The 17,375-nt window shown below is 51.3% G+C and overlaps 1 protein-coding gene across 2 annotated transcripts in view; it reads right to left on the reverse strand.

The window, feature by feature from the left end:
* Window positions 1–2,200: 2,200 nt before the first annotated feature.
* Ajap1 (adherens junctions associated protein 1) overlaps window positions 2,201–17,375 on the reverse strand; it is a 112,462-nt gene continuing 97,287 nt past the window's right edge. The window contains exons 3-7 of one of the 2 annotated variants that reach the window (XM_039110790.2): window positions 16,197–16,284; window positions 14,065–14,307; window positions 11,552–11,682; window positions 5,694–5,987; window positions 2,201–3,335 (exon numbers count right to left, since the gene is read on the reverse strand). In XM_039110790.2, coding sequence (XP_038966718.1) covers window positions 11,610–11,682; window positions 14,065–14,307; window positions 16,197–16,284 — 404 coding nt within the window. In that variant the 3' untranslated portion in view covers window positions 2,201–3,335; window positions 5,694–5,987; window positions 11,552–11,609. The remainder of the gene's footprint in view (window positions 3,336–5,693; window positions 5,988–11,551; window positions 11,683–14,064; window positions 14,308–16,196; window positions 16,285–17,375) is intronic. The other variant, NM_001101014.2, reaches the window with a different exon arrangement.

Below are 17,375 nucleotides of genomic sequence, written 5' to 3' on the forward strand. Positions count from 1 at the left end.
AGATGACTTTAAAGAGCCAATGCCAATTACTTCAAAAGTTGTAGTGGGGGCGTGGGCACAGTTAGGTGAAGGGATAAATGACTTGGAAGCCTGTGACCATGTGAAGCCAAAGTGGTACAACTCAAGTGGATATTTAGGGACATCATCTCTGAGGTCACCTCCTGTGGATACCTGGGTAAGGACAGCAGCTAAAGTAGACAGACAGACCCACCCTTAGATGGGTATCTGCTAGTAGGATGTGGAGTATCTGCTAGAAGGCTCGGTTATACACGTGAGAGGCAGAGGGGGACCATTCATACTTCAGGGCACTGTTTCTCCACTCCCCAGATATGTGAGACCCTGGAGTTCACCCGATGGGCTTCAGTCCACAGGGCCTTGGCTGAGTGGACCCCCCCCCATGGCCATATTCTTCTCTCCTGTAAATCTATTTCCCGCTAAAGGTCTAGGAAGGCAAGGAAACCACTCAAGATCAAGACAAAGCATCTGTGTATCCAGTCTCGCTTTGCTGGACCGGGCTCTGTGGTTGTGCGTGCAAATATACTTCTACCTAATTGGTCCCCACGACCCTGTTCTAGGTGTATCAAAGGAGTAACTACGGGCTTGTGAGGGTTAGCGGTTGTTGCCCTAACCTTCCCTCTGAGTTTTGGTATCTTAGGGACTCTTGAGTTCAAGACGCCCGGAGTTCAGCCTGTGGCTGGTCTTGAAGTAGGCAGAAATGACTTTGTAGCTACTATTACCAAGCTTCCCTGACCGGGCTTGCTCTGCAGCTCAGAAAGTCTCTGGCTTGAGCACCATACCCCACTGCCGAAGGATGCTGTCCACCCTCTTCTTACCTTGCTCCCCTGGGGTTAAGGAAACCCCAAAGCCCACCTCTGATGAGAGAGCTTGAGGCCAGTGGGTAGAACAGGAGGCAGACGAGAAGGTGAGAAGATGCACATTTCAGCGTCGTGGAGAACCCTGTGAACCTGGAGCTGTAACATGCCGGTGGCTAGTGTCTGCATTGCCTTGCTTTGGGGCACGGTTCAAAAAACAAAAGCAAAATCCAAGAGAACCGTCTTCCAAATTTTTGAGCGATGTCGTGGATACAGACCCTAACACGTCTATCTTGGAGTCAGACGCGCTACCATTGCTCCACGAGGTCACCTAACACGTCTATCTTAACGCTTCTGAACTGCAAAAGCTACGTTCTCCTCCACCATCAGACTCTGTTCTCACATGCCCAGGGACGTACAAAAGTTAGCTCTGCGAAGCACATGTCACATCAGGTTGTCTCCAGAGGACAAAGCCCCTGGGAAGAAGCAAGAGTCCATCTGTCTGTCCCCAACCTTTCACCTTGTCTGCACACTTTCCTGCATTCTCCTGCTGACACTGTGTCCTACCTGGGCTGTGCAGAGAAAACACATTGTCTGGAGAAGATCCCCTGCACCTGACCTAGCCCCGGTCTGTAATACACAGGAGTGTCAGGCTGTGGGGCTATAGGTGGCTCAGCAGTTCAGAGTACTGGCTGCTCTTCCAGAGAAGCAGGTTTGATTCCCAGTACCCACAGGGAGGCTCACAAGCATTGGTAACTCTGGTTCCATGGCTACTGTATGCACATGGTGCACATACATACACATACATACACACATGCATGTATACATGCATACATATATACATACTTACATATACACTTACATTCAGGTAACATGCATGCATGCACTCGCACACATACACATGTGCATACACACATGCACACATGCATACACACACATGCGCATACACACACATGCACACATGCATACACACACACACACACACACACACACACACGTTTAATTTTGAATTAAACCTGCTAGGATTGATAGGGATGCTAGGGGAGATGGGTTGCAGGGAGATGCCTACCTTTGCCATCACAGTAATTCCAAACCAGGGAGTATGGTGGAGATTCTCTAGGAGACTTCTGTCTATGACTCAACAGAAGTCCCAAAGTAGCATCTTAATAACAAAACAAAAGCATGTCACTGCGCCCTCTGTTTCTCCAACCTTCCTGGTCACACATGACCCAAGAAAAAGCCCAGCATCTGATTGGCAACATGAGCAAGAGCCAACCTGTACCAAAGCATGGCCCGCAGGAGCCACTGCGGCCGGGCACACACAGAATCATTGCGTTTGGATCCCTCGTGGGCTCCTGAGTGCCGCTCCGACACAAGCACACACCGCGTACGGATATATTCCTTTAATTATGGAACTGGAAAATTTCTTTAGTTCAGTCTATGTTTGTATAACACAAATGTTCGAGAATCCGCCACCCACCCAACCTGGTTCTCAGGCTCACTCGTTGGCAGTCGGCTACGTGGACGCGTGTGGCCGTAAGCATCCTCAGACAGTTAAAGGAAGAAATGCAGCACGGACCGTGTGTGTGTGAATACATAGAGAGAAAACCACGGTATTCTTAATTCTGGCCCAAGTGAAAAGCCACACACAAGTACCATTCAGCGAGTGTTTGACAGATGGATGTAAATTGTCATGTGAGGGCTCGTCATCTGGGTTGAGGCTGTCTCCCTTCATGACTGACGACATACAAGGTCACCTGCGGAACGGTTTCTCCAATATATGCGTATAAATGCTTGTATGTTTGTATGTGCGTGTGCGTGTGTGCGCATGTGTGCTGCGTGTGATGTGAGCTGCCAAAGTACAAAACACAAGTTTATTCTGTTCATACTAAGCATGTTAAATAAATCAAGTTTTGTGACTATAACACAATTCTTTTTTTTCTTTTTTAAAAAGGAACATTGAAGATCTTCAAAAATTGCTACAGTACAAAAAAAAGGGTGTGTGTCTGTGTGTTGGTATTTATATATTTATATATGTATATTAACCAGAAATAGTGACTCTACCGGAAGTGATCCCCACCCTACCGGAAGTGATCCCCACCCTACCGGAAGTGATCCCCCACCCCTGTCCTCTGTTAAGATCTCTCCGCGTGGTTCGCTGGGCTCGGCTCCTGCCGAGCTTCCGGGTCATTACATGGCACATAGTGGTATTATTGGCACAGGTTCAGAATCGTGGTGCAAGTCCCAGGCGTCGGGAGCTGCCTCCTGTCCTTCTGCTTGGCTTTCTCTGCCGTCTCTTGCATTTCTTCTTTCCGCTCTCCGAAGAAAACTCTGGGAGAAGGGAGCGCCCCTAGGCACGAGCAATTTTACAAAAATAGATTTGGCCTTGGGTGTCCTGCTCTGCTGAGTTCCCGCCGGCAAGCAGAAGCAGCGGGTGCGGGACCCTCCCCTTAGATAGTTTAGGTTTAGGTCTTATAATTTTTTGTTTTGTTGTTTTGTTTGTACAAGTTCACCAACGGAATCCTGTGGAGGCAGAAAGGAAGAGCATAAATGGTAGCAGCCCCTGGGCACCGGGAGGCTCACCGCCCACACGAAGCCCAGATAGACCCACCCTGGTAGTCGCCAAGGATGGGTGGGGCCAGGAGGAAAAGCTTCAACCCTGCTTGCAGAGCCTCCCAAGAAAGGCTGGGCCCACGACAAGGTAGAAAGATAGAGAAAATATGGGGGATTTGAGCAGGAAAAACATCTCCCCCAGGCACTAGCAAATTACCAACCTTTAAGGCCTTCCTCATTTTCCCAAGCATGCGTCTACAGGTTCTAGGAGTCTTACCAGAGACCTTATATACCGGGGAAAGGCGTGTTCTAAAGGCCTGCGTAAGCCCAGTGGCTCCCGGCTTTAGCTGACTAGATTGTAATCTCACCCCAGGCACCCATGAAGCCAATCTGTTGTCTCGTGATCAAAGAAAGAAGCAGAGGCAGAGGACAGTGGGGGTTCCAGAAACATGTTGAGTACCAAAACCCCAAAAAGCTGATCTACAGACACCTCAAGTTGAAACGTGGCTCATTCTTTGAGAAACGTACACCCACACCCCTGTGCGTTTCTTAACTTCTTCTGAGCATTTCTTTTTACTGTCAGCCCTCATTCGTAAGCCTGTGTTCAGGTATCTTTAACAAAACCCCAAACTCTGCTTAGGACGCCAGCCAGTGTGGAATTCTTTTCAGTGTTGAAGCCATAGATTCTGTTGTGGTCTGAGCTCACCGCAGGGGCGCTCAAGCTGTTGGGGGTGGCAATGTGGAGCTGCCCTCTCACCTCTGACAGCTCCATGTCCCCCATTAACTCATATGGGTCACATCATTCAAGTATGCATGCCACTGGCTAGTACTGCCACCATGTTCTCTCTCCCTCTCAAACCTGTGGACAGGATAGCTTTGTGTGCTGCACCTCAAGAAGAATGGGGTCTCTTTCCGTCCGCTCACTACCAGCTAGAGGCTCACTGGGACCAAGACTCAGGACAGACTTCTGGATCCTGAGTCCTCCCAAGAGAGAAAGAAAGGGAGCCTGCTTTTGTGCAGGAGAGACCAATAGCTGAAGCATGCTTCAGCAGCCTGACCAGTCATGGGCACCCAGCACCAACTGTGTGTGAGCATCAGTAAGTGGCAGCCCAGTGTTCCAGCCAGTAAGAGTCCAGCAGTCCGCATGCCCCTGGGCACGGGGATGTAGTATACCGCAGCCATGAGCGATCTTGCTTTGTGCTGTGTGAGTTCTAGGGTAGTGTGCGTAAGCCTCCAGTGCCCCTCAGGGCTCTCACTAGAAACACCCATCCCACAGCTACCGGCCACTTAGACCCTCAAGCAGAGAAGGGACTTCCTCCACACCTGTAGATGACACAAGGCAAGAAGCCAGGGCTCAGGTGACCCTCGAAAGTGGCAGGATGTGACATGAATGCTGGTGCTGCCCCGTAGCTCCCAGGCTCATAGAATGCCCAGACTAGACGATCTGTTGCAGAGTTCTGAGCTTTCTGGGGACGTACAACCCTGGGAGCAAGCTGTCTGGCCAGGGCATGTGAGCTGGGTAAAGAGTCCCACGCTGTTGCAGCAAGGGTGGGTATGGGACTCAGCTCTCCCAGGAGACCCCAGTGTGAAACCCTTTCTCCTGTCTCAACAGCAGTAGACGTTGAGCACTGACCTTTCCAGGGGGTACATGAAGGTTTCATCCCAGAGCTGCGGGCAGGACTTGGCGGACCCGTGTTTGTGCCCAGAGCCTCACACCTGTCTCTTCAGTGAGGTGGAAAGGAAGAGTAAAGGTGCTAGCCCTTTCCCTGTAGTCCCAGAATGGACAACAGAAGCTCCCTGAACAACCTTCTGTCTGGCCTACCATGTCTAAGAGACGCCTGTTTGACTACGAGGCCTAAGACGAAGAATCCACAACGCTTCTGTGGGATTATCCATCTACCGTAGACCCCAGCCAATCATGCATAAAGGAATGGGACCTCAGGCAATGTCAGCACACAGCTCCTGTTGGTGGACTTCCATGACCTATGTATCCACCCAATCTCCATATTCAGGGATCAAAGGACAAAGGGTTTCAAACAGAGAAGTAATTTAACACAGAAAGAGCCATCTTGGGTGTGCATTTTCATTTGAACTTTGTTGAAGTTTAAAAAAATAATACTCTGGGAATCCACTCCCATGGGGGACCCAGGATGTGGGTTCAAATGGGCAGATGGTGGGGTACCTAGAGTGTGCCTTTGTATAGTCAGTAGGGATGCCAAGGCCAGGGGAACTGTTGGAATCCAGTAGGAAGTTTTCCTTCTGACACAATGACGCTGAACCTCACACGGTGAAGAGGGTTAAGAGTTAAGGACTCATTGGCTGAAGTACCTTTTACGTGAGCATGAAGACCTGAGCTTGGACCCACAGAGACGCATAAAAGGTGGGCACATCCATGTAGGTCTACAATCCCTGTGTTGGGGAGACCCAGGCAGGAGGATCGTTGGGTCTTATTGGCCTGCCAGCCTAGCAGAATTGGTGAGTTCCCGGTCAGTGAGGGTCTCCGTCTCAAAAACTATGGTAGCAATTAATGGAGGAAGACATCCAACGTGACCTCTGGACTCCAGAAGCACACAACCACAGAAGCACAGAGCCAACAATAACATACCACACATGCACACGCACCTGCACACATACATATACACACACAATCATACATGCACATGAACACCACACCAAACACACACACACACACACACACACACACTCACACACACACAGAGAAAGAGACAGGCAGAGATAGAAACAGAAACAGAGAGAGACACACAGAGAGACAGAGACACACACACACAGAGAGAGAGAGAGAGGGAGAGAGAGAGAGAGAGAGAGAGAGAGAGAGAGAGAGAGAGAGTGGTTAATTGGTATTTATTAGGTCTATTTTTCTACAATTACATACATATTTTAAAGGCTGGCTGGGTGACCTGGGTTGGTATAATCTGGTGACTTAGACCCCCTCTCTTGAAACAGTGTTTCTCTATCCAGTCTAGTCTGGGCAGAAGCTATACAATATCGTTACTGTTGCAATATTGCTATTGCAACACTTTTGCTGCAGTGTCCTGAGTGCTGGGATCAGCAGTAAGCACTGCCAAACCTGGCTCTAAGGTTGGCTGTAAGTCCTAAGGCTACCCCACCGCCCCACCGCCCCACCTCCATGTGAAAGGCTCCCAAAGAGGAGCCTGGTACTTGATCCTGAACTTAAACAAAGCAAGGCTGTAGGGAGGACAGCCCCACCCTCTCCCTGCCAGTCTTCTAGATACTTCTATGTTCTGCATGCTGGCTCTTCCCACCAACCTTCCTTCCATCACGTCCCTCCCCTCTCCTCTACCCAGACATGTCCTCCATTTCTATTTGTCTTGCTTCCTGTGTGTAAGAGTTTCCTGGAATTTTCAGCCAGGCACACATGGCATTTCCCTGGCAACAGGACTCTCCCTGAATTCAGGTCTGCAGCGGGGTCACCTCAGGCTCGATGGCAGAGGCTGGTGACAGGGACCATCCCTTTTGAAGTGATTATATGGGACCACAAAGGGAGGGAATTCTCCAATCCTACTGGACAGTATTACTGGGGGACTGAGACAGTGGTGAGCCGGCCGTTGGAACAGCTGCACTAACTTTCTGCAGCGAGTAGAGGAGATTCCAGACAATGTCAGGGCATCATCCCAGCCTCAGGCCAGAGAGGGAGGAGAGATGAGAGGCCTGCCCTGGGCTCTTGGCCCTGCTGTTCTACAGTGGAGGGCTGGGGCATCCAGCTGCAGAGGCTCAGTGCAGGAGCCTCCTTGGTCCTGAGTTGGAGAAAGATCTCAGGCACAGGCCATGGGGAAGGATGCAGGATGTGGTCCTGGACCCTACAGGAAAGAGGCAGGGAAGGTGGGAGCTGCAGAGCAAGGGATCTTGCAGATAAATTCTGGGATAAATTCTGCCCCCTGCTGCCTGGAAGGAAATTGAGCTGCAGGCTTCCTGGGCTCCTCCTGGGCTCCTGGGCTTGATGCATCTGCTCTCAGAAACAAAGACAAGAGGGCGACCTGGTCTGCGGTGCCTCAGCTCCCGACCAGCCTGAAAGGACACCTATGCCCCATGCTCCTTCTGTGCTGGATGACAGAAAGCACTGCTTTTAGAAGGTTATCCACGTTACTCTGAGCAAAGTATCCCTTTAAGTTAGGAGAGCTTTGCACTCTATGAATACAGTGTTTGTGTGTACACGAGTATCCGTGTTCCTGTGCACACGTGCCTGTGCACATGCATGCAGACGCCAGGAGCTGAAGTCGGGTGCTTGTCTCAATCCCTGTCCACCTTGAGACAGGGTCTGTCAAGAAACCCAGAACTCACAGAATGGCCATGTCTGGCTTTTGATATGGATGCTGGGAATGATCTGGAAGCACACCAGGAAGCCACCTCTCCAACCCCTGGGGTGTGTTTTGTTCTGTTCTGTTTTGTTTTCGGAAAGGTTCAAGCACTTGCCTTTTTTTTATAATTTTATCAGTGTGTGCTTCAATTTGTTCCTGGGAATGTTATTAATGATTCATCCCTTGTGTGCTCCAGACTCAAGAGTCTTTATGTTTTTCAGGGTGCTGTTCAGGATGAAGCGGCTTTGGCGAATAGAAGGAAGCTAAGTGCAGTGTGGTTTCTGAAGTTCAGCCATCCTGGGGGGTTGGGGAGAGCCTGACAGGAAATGAGGCATGAGCCAATGGCAGGTGAGCCTCTGAGTAGAAGTCAGCTTCATGCGGCTTCCAACAGAGCTACCTGCAGCCACTGTGAGGTGGTATGAGACAAGGGCTCTCAGAAGTGGGAGCTTGTCTGTCATGATACCTGGGCTTCCCCAGGAGTCTGTCTGCAGGGAAAAGATGAGGCCACAGTTAGGCACCACCTTGTACAGACACAGTCGTGTGAGGGGGTGAGGATGTGTTGGGGTAAGAAACTGCTACACTGAAGCCAGCAAGATGACTCAGAGGGTAAAAGAGCTTGTTCCAAAAGCCCGACGACCTGAGTCCAATTCCCAGAACATACCATGGAAGGAGAGAAGTGACTGTGTACATGCCCATACACGTACACACACACACACACACACACACACACACACACACACACATACACCACCCACATACACAACAGAAAGAGAAAATACTGACACACAGAGAAAAACACAACACTGACATATACACACACATATGCACAGACCACACTGACACACAAACATACACAGAGACACACACAGACACTACCCTGACACACACATAGACGCTACTCTGACACACACACACACTCACACACACACTCAGAAAGACACAAACACACTCACATACAGACAATACCCTGATACACACACACACACACGTACACATGACATACTCAAACATACACACACACACAGACACTACCCTGACACACAGCCAACACACTCGAACACACTCATACACACAAACACACAGAAATAAAACAAATTCTTCCAAAGAAATTGCTACATCATCGATAAAAAGCTATCTGAAAGTCCTAAAGGGTACTTGAGAGATAAATATCTCTATTGACTATTAAACCTTAACTAAATGTTTTCCTATTAATTGCTGTTTATTTAAGGGACAGTAAGTACCCGTGTAAATCTGAGAGATCTCTCCGGTGGGTCTCTGCTTGTTGCTCAAGCCCAGGTGTTAATTATAAGAATCAGGGGATGCTTGGACTCTGAAAGCTTTCATCCCAGTGACTGATGAATAGCTCGCCCGGCACACGGCAATAAGATCTTTAAGCATTTATCAGAGACTAATGAGCCTCTTTCGCCTGCTCTGGTCTACAGAAAGTCACTGGAGGTGAACGTGGCAGGCATGGTGGAAGAACACATCCCTTTGGAAGGGAGACACAATGTCTAGTTCTTCAGAGCCAGAGGGTCCTGGTGATGCACACAGACGGGGGGGGGGGGCACTCTGGAAACAGAGTGACTGTGAAGAGTTCCTTCACAGAAGACTTCCTGGGGCAGCTACATCCTATCACCCCATCCCAGATCAGTGTACTGGGATACCTGATCAGAACTGTGGGCAGTTCGTCACCCCAGGGAGGAGCGGACACCACAGCAAAGACCAGAGGGCTGGAGCAGAGTAACAAATAAAACCACGAGTCCCGTCCCCGAGTCCTGTGTACTTGCAAATGTCCGCGCTGCAGCTCCCTGCAAGAAGGCTGAAAGCTCAGACCCCTGGGCACTCAAGACTGGCCCTCCTGCAGCCTGGCTGACCATCTGCTTTAATTGGAGATCTTACAGCCACGCTTGAGGCTGGCCTGGGGTGAGTGAGCAGAGGCACCTGCCATAGAGATGGGCGTGGCCTCAGACACATCAAGGGGTTTGCAAGGCAGAGTCACCTGTCACCACCTGTAGGGAGGGCAGTGTGACATCCTGGAAACAGGCAGCTGTGGGTAATGGGGGCCTCACCGATGACAGCAACCTACACCATCACAGTCAAATCATCTGTCTTCTCTCAGCCTCAGCTTCCCTCCTGTAGATGGGCTTGCTGGGAGAGTGGCCTTTCTAACATCTATGAGTTGCCCCAAGGCACGTGGCCCCATGGCTCTCCAGCTCCCCCAGGAAGTGGTGGCTCACTGGGCAGACAGCATCTCCATGTCAATGAATTACTGTTTAATATATTTTTCTTTCTTTCTTTTTAAATTGATACAGGGTTTGACTCCATCTGTACCCATGCTGTCTTCAAACTCTTAGCAATTCCCCTTCCTCAGACTCGTTACAGACTTTAGCCACCATGCCTACCTTTGATGAACTTAGAACTGAGATGCAGCACCTGTCCCACCCTGCGACCTGCCAAGCTTCACCAGGCGACAGGAACTCCACTGCTCCCCAACCCTAGCTGAGCGGGCCCATCCAAGAGGGATGTCCACAGCCTTCATGGAGAGAGCACCTTGGCAGACCATGGCACTGTGCTCTGAGGATACAGTCCTTGCCTGCTAGAAGGCTGCGTTTGCCACACAGGCTCTGTGAAGGCCTCTGCGGGAGGCTCATTTCCAGTCTAATCTAATTACATTCTCTTGCCCGTTGGCGGAACACGTTGGCTTTGGGACAGAGACTGAGGGCTGGAGATTTGATTTGGACCAAACCTGCGATTCATTAGTGCCAGGATTAAGAACCCACCGACTCCTTTCCAAGCTGGCGGCAGCTCTTCCCTGCTTCCTGCTGGACAAGGGCTCGGTATGGAACCCCTGAGCCATGCCCAGCCCTCACCCCTCTCTGCCTTTCTTATTCCATCACCACGCAGAAGGTGGGGATCGAGCTAGATGGAAATATTTGCCGACACCATGTCCTATCTAAGAGATGGGCTTATCATCCCACGGGAAATGATTGGATGCCTCTTTAACAAGAGGGATGTAGACTGGCTGGCTCTGCCGTGACACTCGGGCCAAAGGAGGGTCCCCAGGAAGACTTGCATCTCAAAGGAAAGGGGGACAAACAGACATTACCACAGGCTGTGCCTGCAGTGTGTGTGAGCGGGAGGTGTGGGCTGTACGGCTCCCAGGCGAGGTGCTCACACCCCTGTATGCCACCGTTCACGGGAGCCATTGGATGTCAGCATCTGCGTTCATACCAACCAAAGCGAGCCGAATGTTCCCAGGCAGCAGAGCGTGAAGAATTCATCCTGTTTGGGTGCCGGTCTCCAGCTTCAAATTAGTGGATGTCTCAACTCTTTGCTTTCTCTCTTTATCACGTTATTTCTTATCTCCTATTTTCATAGTTCAAGACTGTCTTTTAATTCCACTCTGGCTTCCCTCCCCCTCTTCCCCCCAGCACGATTTGTGTGCACCCAGGGTGTGATCCCTGTCTGCTTAGCTGCCACCCTGTGGGTGGCTTCCCGCTGAGGGAAGGGGACCCTGTGCCCAGAGCTTATTTCTGAAGGTGATTTCAGCTGGCAGCTCTGCACAGGGAGAGCATGGTAGTGAGCTGCTGCTGCGGCTGCTGCTGCTGCTGCTACTGCTGCTACTGCTGCTGTGAGATCCTCTGAGCTACTCCCCTACTATGTAGTCTCATCTGTGTGCCTAAGAGATGTGCCTCAGAGACCATGGTCCAGTATCCATGCAGGAGATGTCCTGGGAAACCCACTGTCTTAGAGAGGGGCTCCCAGTCATCCCAAATAGAGGTAAGGGTAGTAGGTGGGGTGGAGTGGCAAGGAGACAGAGAGGGCATCCTGCTCCAGGAAGATACATACCATGAAACAGACACATGGCGTCTGCCCCGCCCCCAGGAGGTAAAAAGCCTTCGGCCAGTCAGCAGGAGATTTCAAACCATTTCTCAGACACAAAGGCCACAGGGATGAGATGCCTATCCGCAGAGGAGGATCTGTGGAGAGCAGAGAGGGCTGGTGTTAGCCTACACACACCACAGGGCAGGCAAGTTGGGCAGCCTGCAGGCTGGGTCTGCTCTCTTGAGATGAGTCTTTAAGGGACGACCATTTTCTCTCCCAGGTTCACAAGCAGCAAGGCTGGAGGTTGAGGACTCAGTTGTGGAGGTGGGAAGGCTGGCCACCCTCACTCCTGTGCCATCGCCAGATGCTGGCTTGGGGGTGAGCCTGAAGCAAGGGCCTATTGCAGGCGATAGAAAGGACAAGACCTAGCTCCTAAAATGTCTCCCTCTCATTTTGACATTGAAGGAAGGTTACTGTGATGGTTAGCGTTAACACCCAGGAAAAGAGTCACAGAGAGGAGTTGTATAAATCAGGTTGGCCTATGAGCATATCTGTGGAGTGGGGTTCTTTTGTGGTTTGCCCTGAAGTTATCTGTATTTTGATGCTAATTCCACTGTCCCAAGGACAGCTGCATAGTCACATACTCAAGAATCAGGTGACTTCACCAGAACCTTCTCCCCATTGGATTTGTAAATACAGGTGAGGGGCAGGTACAGGATAGAAGGAGGCCTGCCACTGGAGGAGAAGGAAGGATGGGCGGGAGAGAAGTCTGAAGGAAGAGGAGGAGACTGGATCAGAAAGGAGAGACAGGAGAGAGGAGAGAGTGAGAAGCCATGGCAGGTGATATTAAGATTCTGCTCTGTGTATTTACACATTGTTATTAATGTTCCTAAGGGATGGATGGTACCGGGCTTTGAATGTTTACGTGGGCAATTATATCTTATCAATTGGATCTAAGATTATTGTGTTGTGTGTTCTTTTATGTGACGGTTTGAGTGTAGGAAAGTGTGTGGTGGCAAGAGACACTGGGCCGCAGTGGAGTTGGTATGTTTTTGTACCAAGATATCTAGCAAATATCTTGGGGCACCGCAGTGTGGACCTAGCAGGGTAAAAGACAACAATACATTTTTTTATTTTTATATTTTTACAGCAACAGGGTTATCCTGACTGTTAATTAATGTGGGGAAAATTCAGACCACTGTGAGTGGCACCATTCCCTAGGCAGGGGATTCTGGGAGAATCCAGGCCATCATGAGTGGCACCACTCCCTAGGCAGGGGATTCTGGGAGATTTCAGACCACCATGAGTGGCACCATTCCCTAGGCAGGGGATTCTGAACCATATAAACATGAAGGAGGTAAGCAAGCAGGTATCCATGCGTTTATTTCTCCCTGCTCTAGAGTGTGACCAGATGCTTTAAGCATCTGCTGTTCTGAAATCCCTGTGATGACAGACCGAAACCCGGAATCATAAACTGAATAAACGCCTTTCCACCCTAAGCTGCTTTCTTTCAAGGTGTTTCGTCACAATCGCAGCTACCGTGTCCCAGGCCCAGTGGCAGGCACCAGAGTAATAGTCTTCCTGGCTCTGTAGCAGGGTATGAGAGTATCAGATAGCAAACCCTCTACAGACGGACAAGGCCCTCCCCATGGCGCCTGCACAGCACACCTGCTCACTGCAGCCAGGAGCACAGGAACATATGGACTGGTGGCCAGAAGCCCTGGATGTCCAAGAGTCACCCTTACCTAAAGATAAAGCATCAAATAGGGTAGAAGGGGCAGCATGACCCAGAGCTGACCTCCCTGTGGCCAAGACAGGGAGCCCTTGGCACTGCGAATCCAGCTCAGACCAGGGGGAGGGGCCCGTGGAGGCATATGAGCGGCCAGCTTACTGCCTCATTTCTTTTCTTTTTTTCCCCCCCCCTAATTTACAGATGACGCACGGGTGCATAGTCACTTAAAAAAATAGCTTATTGATATTTTAATTTAATGCTGGACAAACCCTGAGCAGCTGACTCAGGGGTTTCTTAACCATTCCCAGAGATGGCCGGGGAAGTGTGTCTTCTTTGAGGGATCACCCATGAATAATAAAACAGTATTTAATAAGAGGTTCCGGCCCCGGAGTCTGCTTGGCGTTTTCTGTGTTTCTGAGCTGGCTGCTGACACATTATTATTGACTGAATCTCAGAGATACCGACTGGGGGAGGGACCCGACGTAATCTGCTGATTCTCCACAGGGCAGCGAGTACTTGGCTGGCTTTGAATCCTAAGCTAATCTACCTCCAGGCACAGTGCGAGGGGCTGGGAATACTTCTTTGTCACCGGTCTGGGGTCTGGGAGGAGGTTTTCACCATGACCTCTGTCCGATGTGCTTCCCAGGGGTGGCAACATACCTGTTGATTCAACTTCGCCCCTGTTGTTTTGACCAATCAGCTCTGCTCGTACTGGGTACCTGTGAGCTCTACGGAGTGACCGGACAAGACAGCAGGGCCCGGTTTACCCACACAGAGCTTTGAGCCTGGATCATGAGGAACTCACCGGTTTCCATTGAACGTAGACTTGTACTCCCCGGTCGAGTGCAGTGTCTCATCGGCATAGACGGGCACGGAGGCCCTGACACACTCGTGGGAACACTGCAGTGTCTCATTATAAGCAGTGAAGATGTCCACGCTGCTGGGCACCCTGGCCGGGGTGAAGTCCGTCAAGTTCTGGCAACTCTCCTCCTGCTGATTCATCTTCCGCTGGTGACTGTTCCTCCGAGTGTGCCCACTTGGGGCACAGCTAGGGGGGAGAGAGAGAGGAGAGGGAGGTTGGAGTGGGGGCGGGCAGGTCCTGGAGCCCATGTGCAGCTCACTCCCGCACATCCACAGCGAAGCCTCGGGCTGCCAGGCATCATTTATACTACATAGTAATTCCCAGCCTCTTCAGAAAGATCAACCACAATCAAGTAATCAGCTTTTTTTTTTTCTCTTCCTCCAAATATAAAATCTGAATTTTAAATGTGGCCATTATCACAAGAGTGCTCTGAGGTGAGCGGTGGGACTACCAGAACCTTATTTGCCTAAAGAATGTCAGCTAGGCTGAGGTGGCTGACTCAGTTCCCCTCAGATGCCTTAACAGGACAGAGAGGTAGATAATGCCCACTGCGGGGGAGTGGGGGGACAGGAGGGAACCTTTGGGGGGCAGCCTGGGCTTAGAGGCCTCTTGACCGTTGGATGAGCTGTTGAGAGGGACTTCCTGGCCTCCCCATTGCCCCCTCTATCTGTGACCTTGCCCAGAACACATCCTCAAAGGGGAAACAGTGACTTGTGTTCTTGTGTTTGTCCTTGTCGGTGTCTGACAAAGGCATGTTCTCATGCCCCATGATCTCCGCCCCACTTCCCCAGCCATGGACGATAAACAGGACCCCACTCCGACTGTGCGGGAACGTCACATGGAAAGGCAGGGTGACACAGAAGCCAGGTGGCCTGTCTTCCGAGGGTCTCACTCTGGTCTCTGCCTCTGTTTCCCCAAGTGGGAGGGAGGCTCTGATTCCTGTTGAAACTGAGCATGAGGCTGAAGATCCCTCAGCAGAAGAGACTCTGACCTCTCCTGACCCTCTTCACCCACCCCTGGCTGCTCGGCCTGCCACAGAAGGGGGTCACAAGTCCTCTCTGCTCCGAGGACGGTCACAATGTTGTACTATGCCACATGCACAAGGGCCTGGGGTCCCACCCTCAAAGTGCTTCGCTATCTGTGTATTCTGGATCCACCAGGGGCTCACCTGCCTACCAGGTGTGAAGCCAGAGGGTTTGTACCAAGCTGTTAGTCTCCCTTGCTAACTGCCTCTGGCTCCCTCTCTTCCTCTGGGTTTGTCCAGTTGCTGGAACCCTACCTGTAACTCATATGTATCTGGGAATCATGGCACACTGCTCCACTGGGGAGCTGGGGCTTCGAGACCTACAAGTAACGTATGCCTTTGCGAGTGACTGCAGGAAGATCTGAGATGCAAGTTCCACAGGCAGCAAGGAACCCTCTTGGGTTTCATGGGCTGTGTCAGATGAACACACCCAGCAAGGCCAGCTTCAAAGAAGGTCACTTTACAGAAGGGGACAGGGAGGGAGAGCCATCTGCAGCAAGGCAGCAGAGTGGTTAGCGAGCAGAGAAATAAATACTGCTCAAGGCAAAGAATGAGACGCACAAGTCTGGCTGGGAGAGCAGCCTTGGCCTCAGTAGAGGGCAGGGTTCTGGGAGGGGTCCGAAGATGGGGCTTTCTACTCCTTGCATGGGAGCCATGACTGGGGCTACACTTGAAAGCAGACCCAGCTGAACCAGTGTTGACCATAGTATCTGTGGCTGTACTCAGCTGAGACACCCCCTCCCCACTCCAACAGGGATACAATCTGAAGGCTGCCACGCAGGACTGGTCTGTTTTATTTGAAATGGGGCCTTGTGTAAACCAGCTGAGGCTGACCTTGAACTTCTGACGCTCTTGCCTCTACTTCCCGACCGCTGGAATTAGGGGCACAGGCCAACATACCCAGTGTACGCAGAGCTCGGAGGGAAGCCAGGGTTTCTTGCAAGTTGGCCAAGTATTCTGCCAACGGAGTTAACTACGCCCGGTCTTAAAATGTTGAGACTCTGTGCAGACCTCCCAGGGTACCCCGCAGCCCACCGCTCCTGGGCCTTACCAATTTTTTAAGACAAGAGTTGTGATGAGCGCGGCGATGACCATGATGAGGGAGACGGTGATGGTGATGATCTGATGCACAGCCAGACCTGGAAGGGAGGAGGAGACAGGAGATGTCAAAGGTCAGGTCAAAGGTCAGCACACAGAGGTCAAAGGTCAGCACACGGGCAGGGGGCAGGGCAGAAGGCGCCAGTCCTGGAGCTGGCAGGGACAGACAGAAAGACATTAAGCAGGTGCTTAGAGATGCGTTTGAGGCAGCGAGACTGTTACCTGCATCCGGAAGGTAGTCTCCAGCCCTGACCTCTCCCTTTCCCACACCTATGGTCTCAGCCATGGGCAGCTGCACCCTGTGCCTGCTGCATTTTTCTGAATTCAGGTAGCTCTGCGGAAATTCCCAAGGCCTCCCTCCCCTTGCATGGTACAAATGCTCTGTGACTCCATCCTGGAGCCATGAGCCTGTGGAAGAGACTGGCCTGACCCAGATGGTGCCAGCCTGCCCCACCTTAGACTTCTAGAAGAAGATGGGTTCCCCCTACTGCAGACCCTGAAGGTACCCACCGATGGCTATCTCCTCTCCCTGGGGCCTTCCATGATTAGAGCCTTCAAAGTTAGTTCCCACCAGTGAAAGAATGAAGGTAGGGTGAAACTTCTGTCCCCTGGCCTGGAAGTCCCATCCCTCTCCCCAGGGAAGACTTTCAGTGATCTGGACCATAGAGTTGACAGGATGGGGATAGACCGGTAGGGCCACCTCAGCAGTAGGACAGGCGGAGTCTAACAAGCATTTGCTGACCTTGCAGACGAATGGCCAAGGTCATGGTTTCTTCCTCATCCCCCTCCAGTGCTCCTAACCAGAGATGCAGGACAGAGGAGAGAAGGTAGGTACTAGCTCTGGCCTCTGGTTCCATCCTGGGTCACAATCCTTCTGGACCTCATCTATCACAGCCCTCCTGGCACATGGGGATAAGTACTTTCCCCAGCTGAGGTCCATCCAGCCAGAGTGGCCTGCAGGGTGCACAGCCCCAGCTCTTTCCTGATGTTTGTAAACATGGGACCTGAACGGAAGACGGAGGAAGCTCGGGGAACCTTCAGGGCAAAGCCTTTGCCTCCACGGGTTGATGTCTTTGCAAAGAGCAGGCCCTGCCCGTCTCTACCTGGCACCTGATTCTAACACCCGTTTTAC

This window comes from Rattus norvegicus, chromosome 5, assembly GCF_036323735.1.
Source record: "Rattus norvegicus strain BN/NHsdMcwi chromosome 5, GRCr8, whole genome shotgun sequence".
Lineage (NCBI taxonomy): Eukaryota > Metazoa > Chordata > Mammalia > Rodentia > Muridae > Rattus > Rattus norvegicus.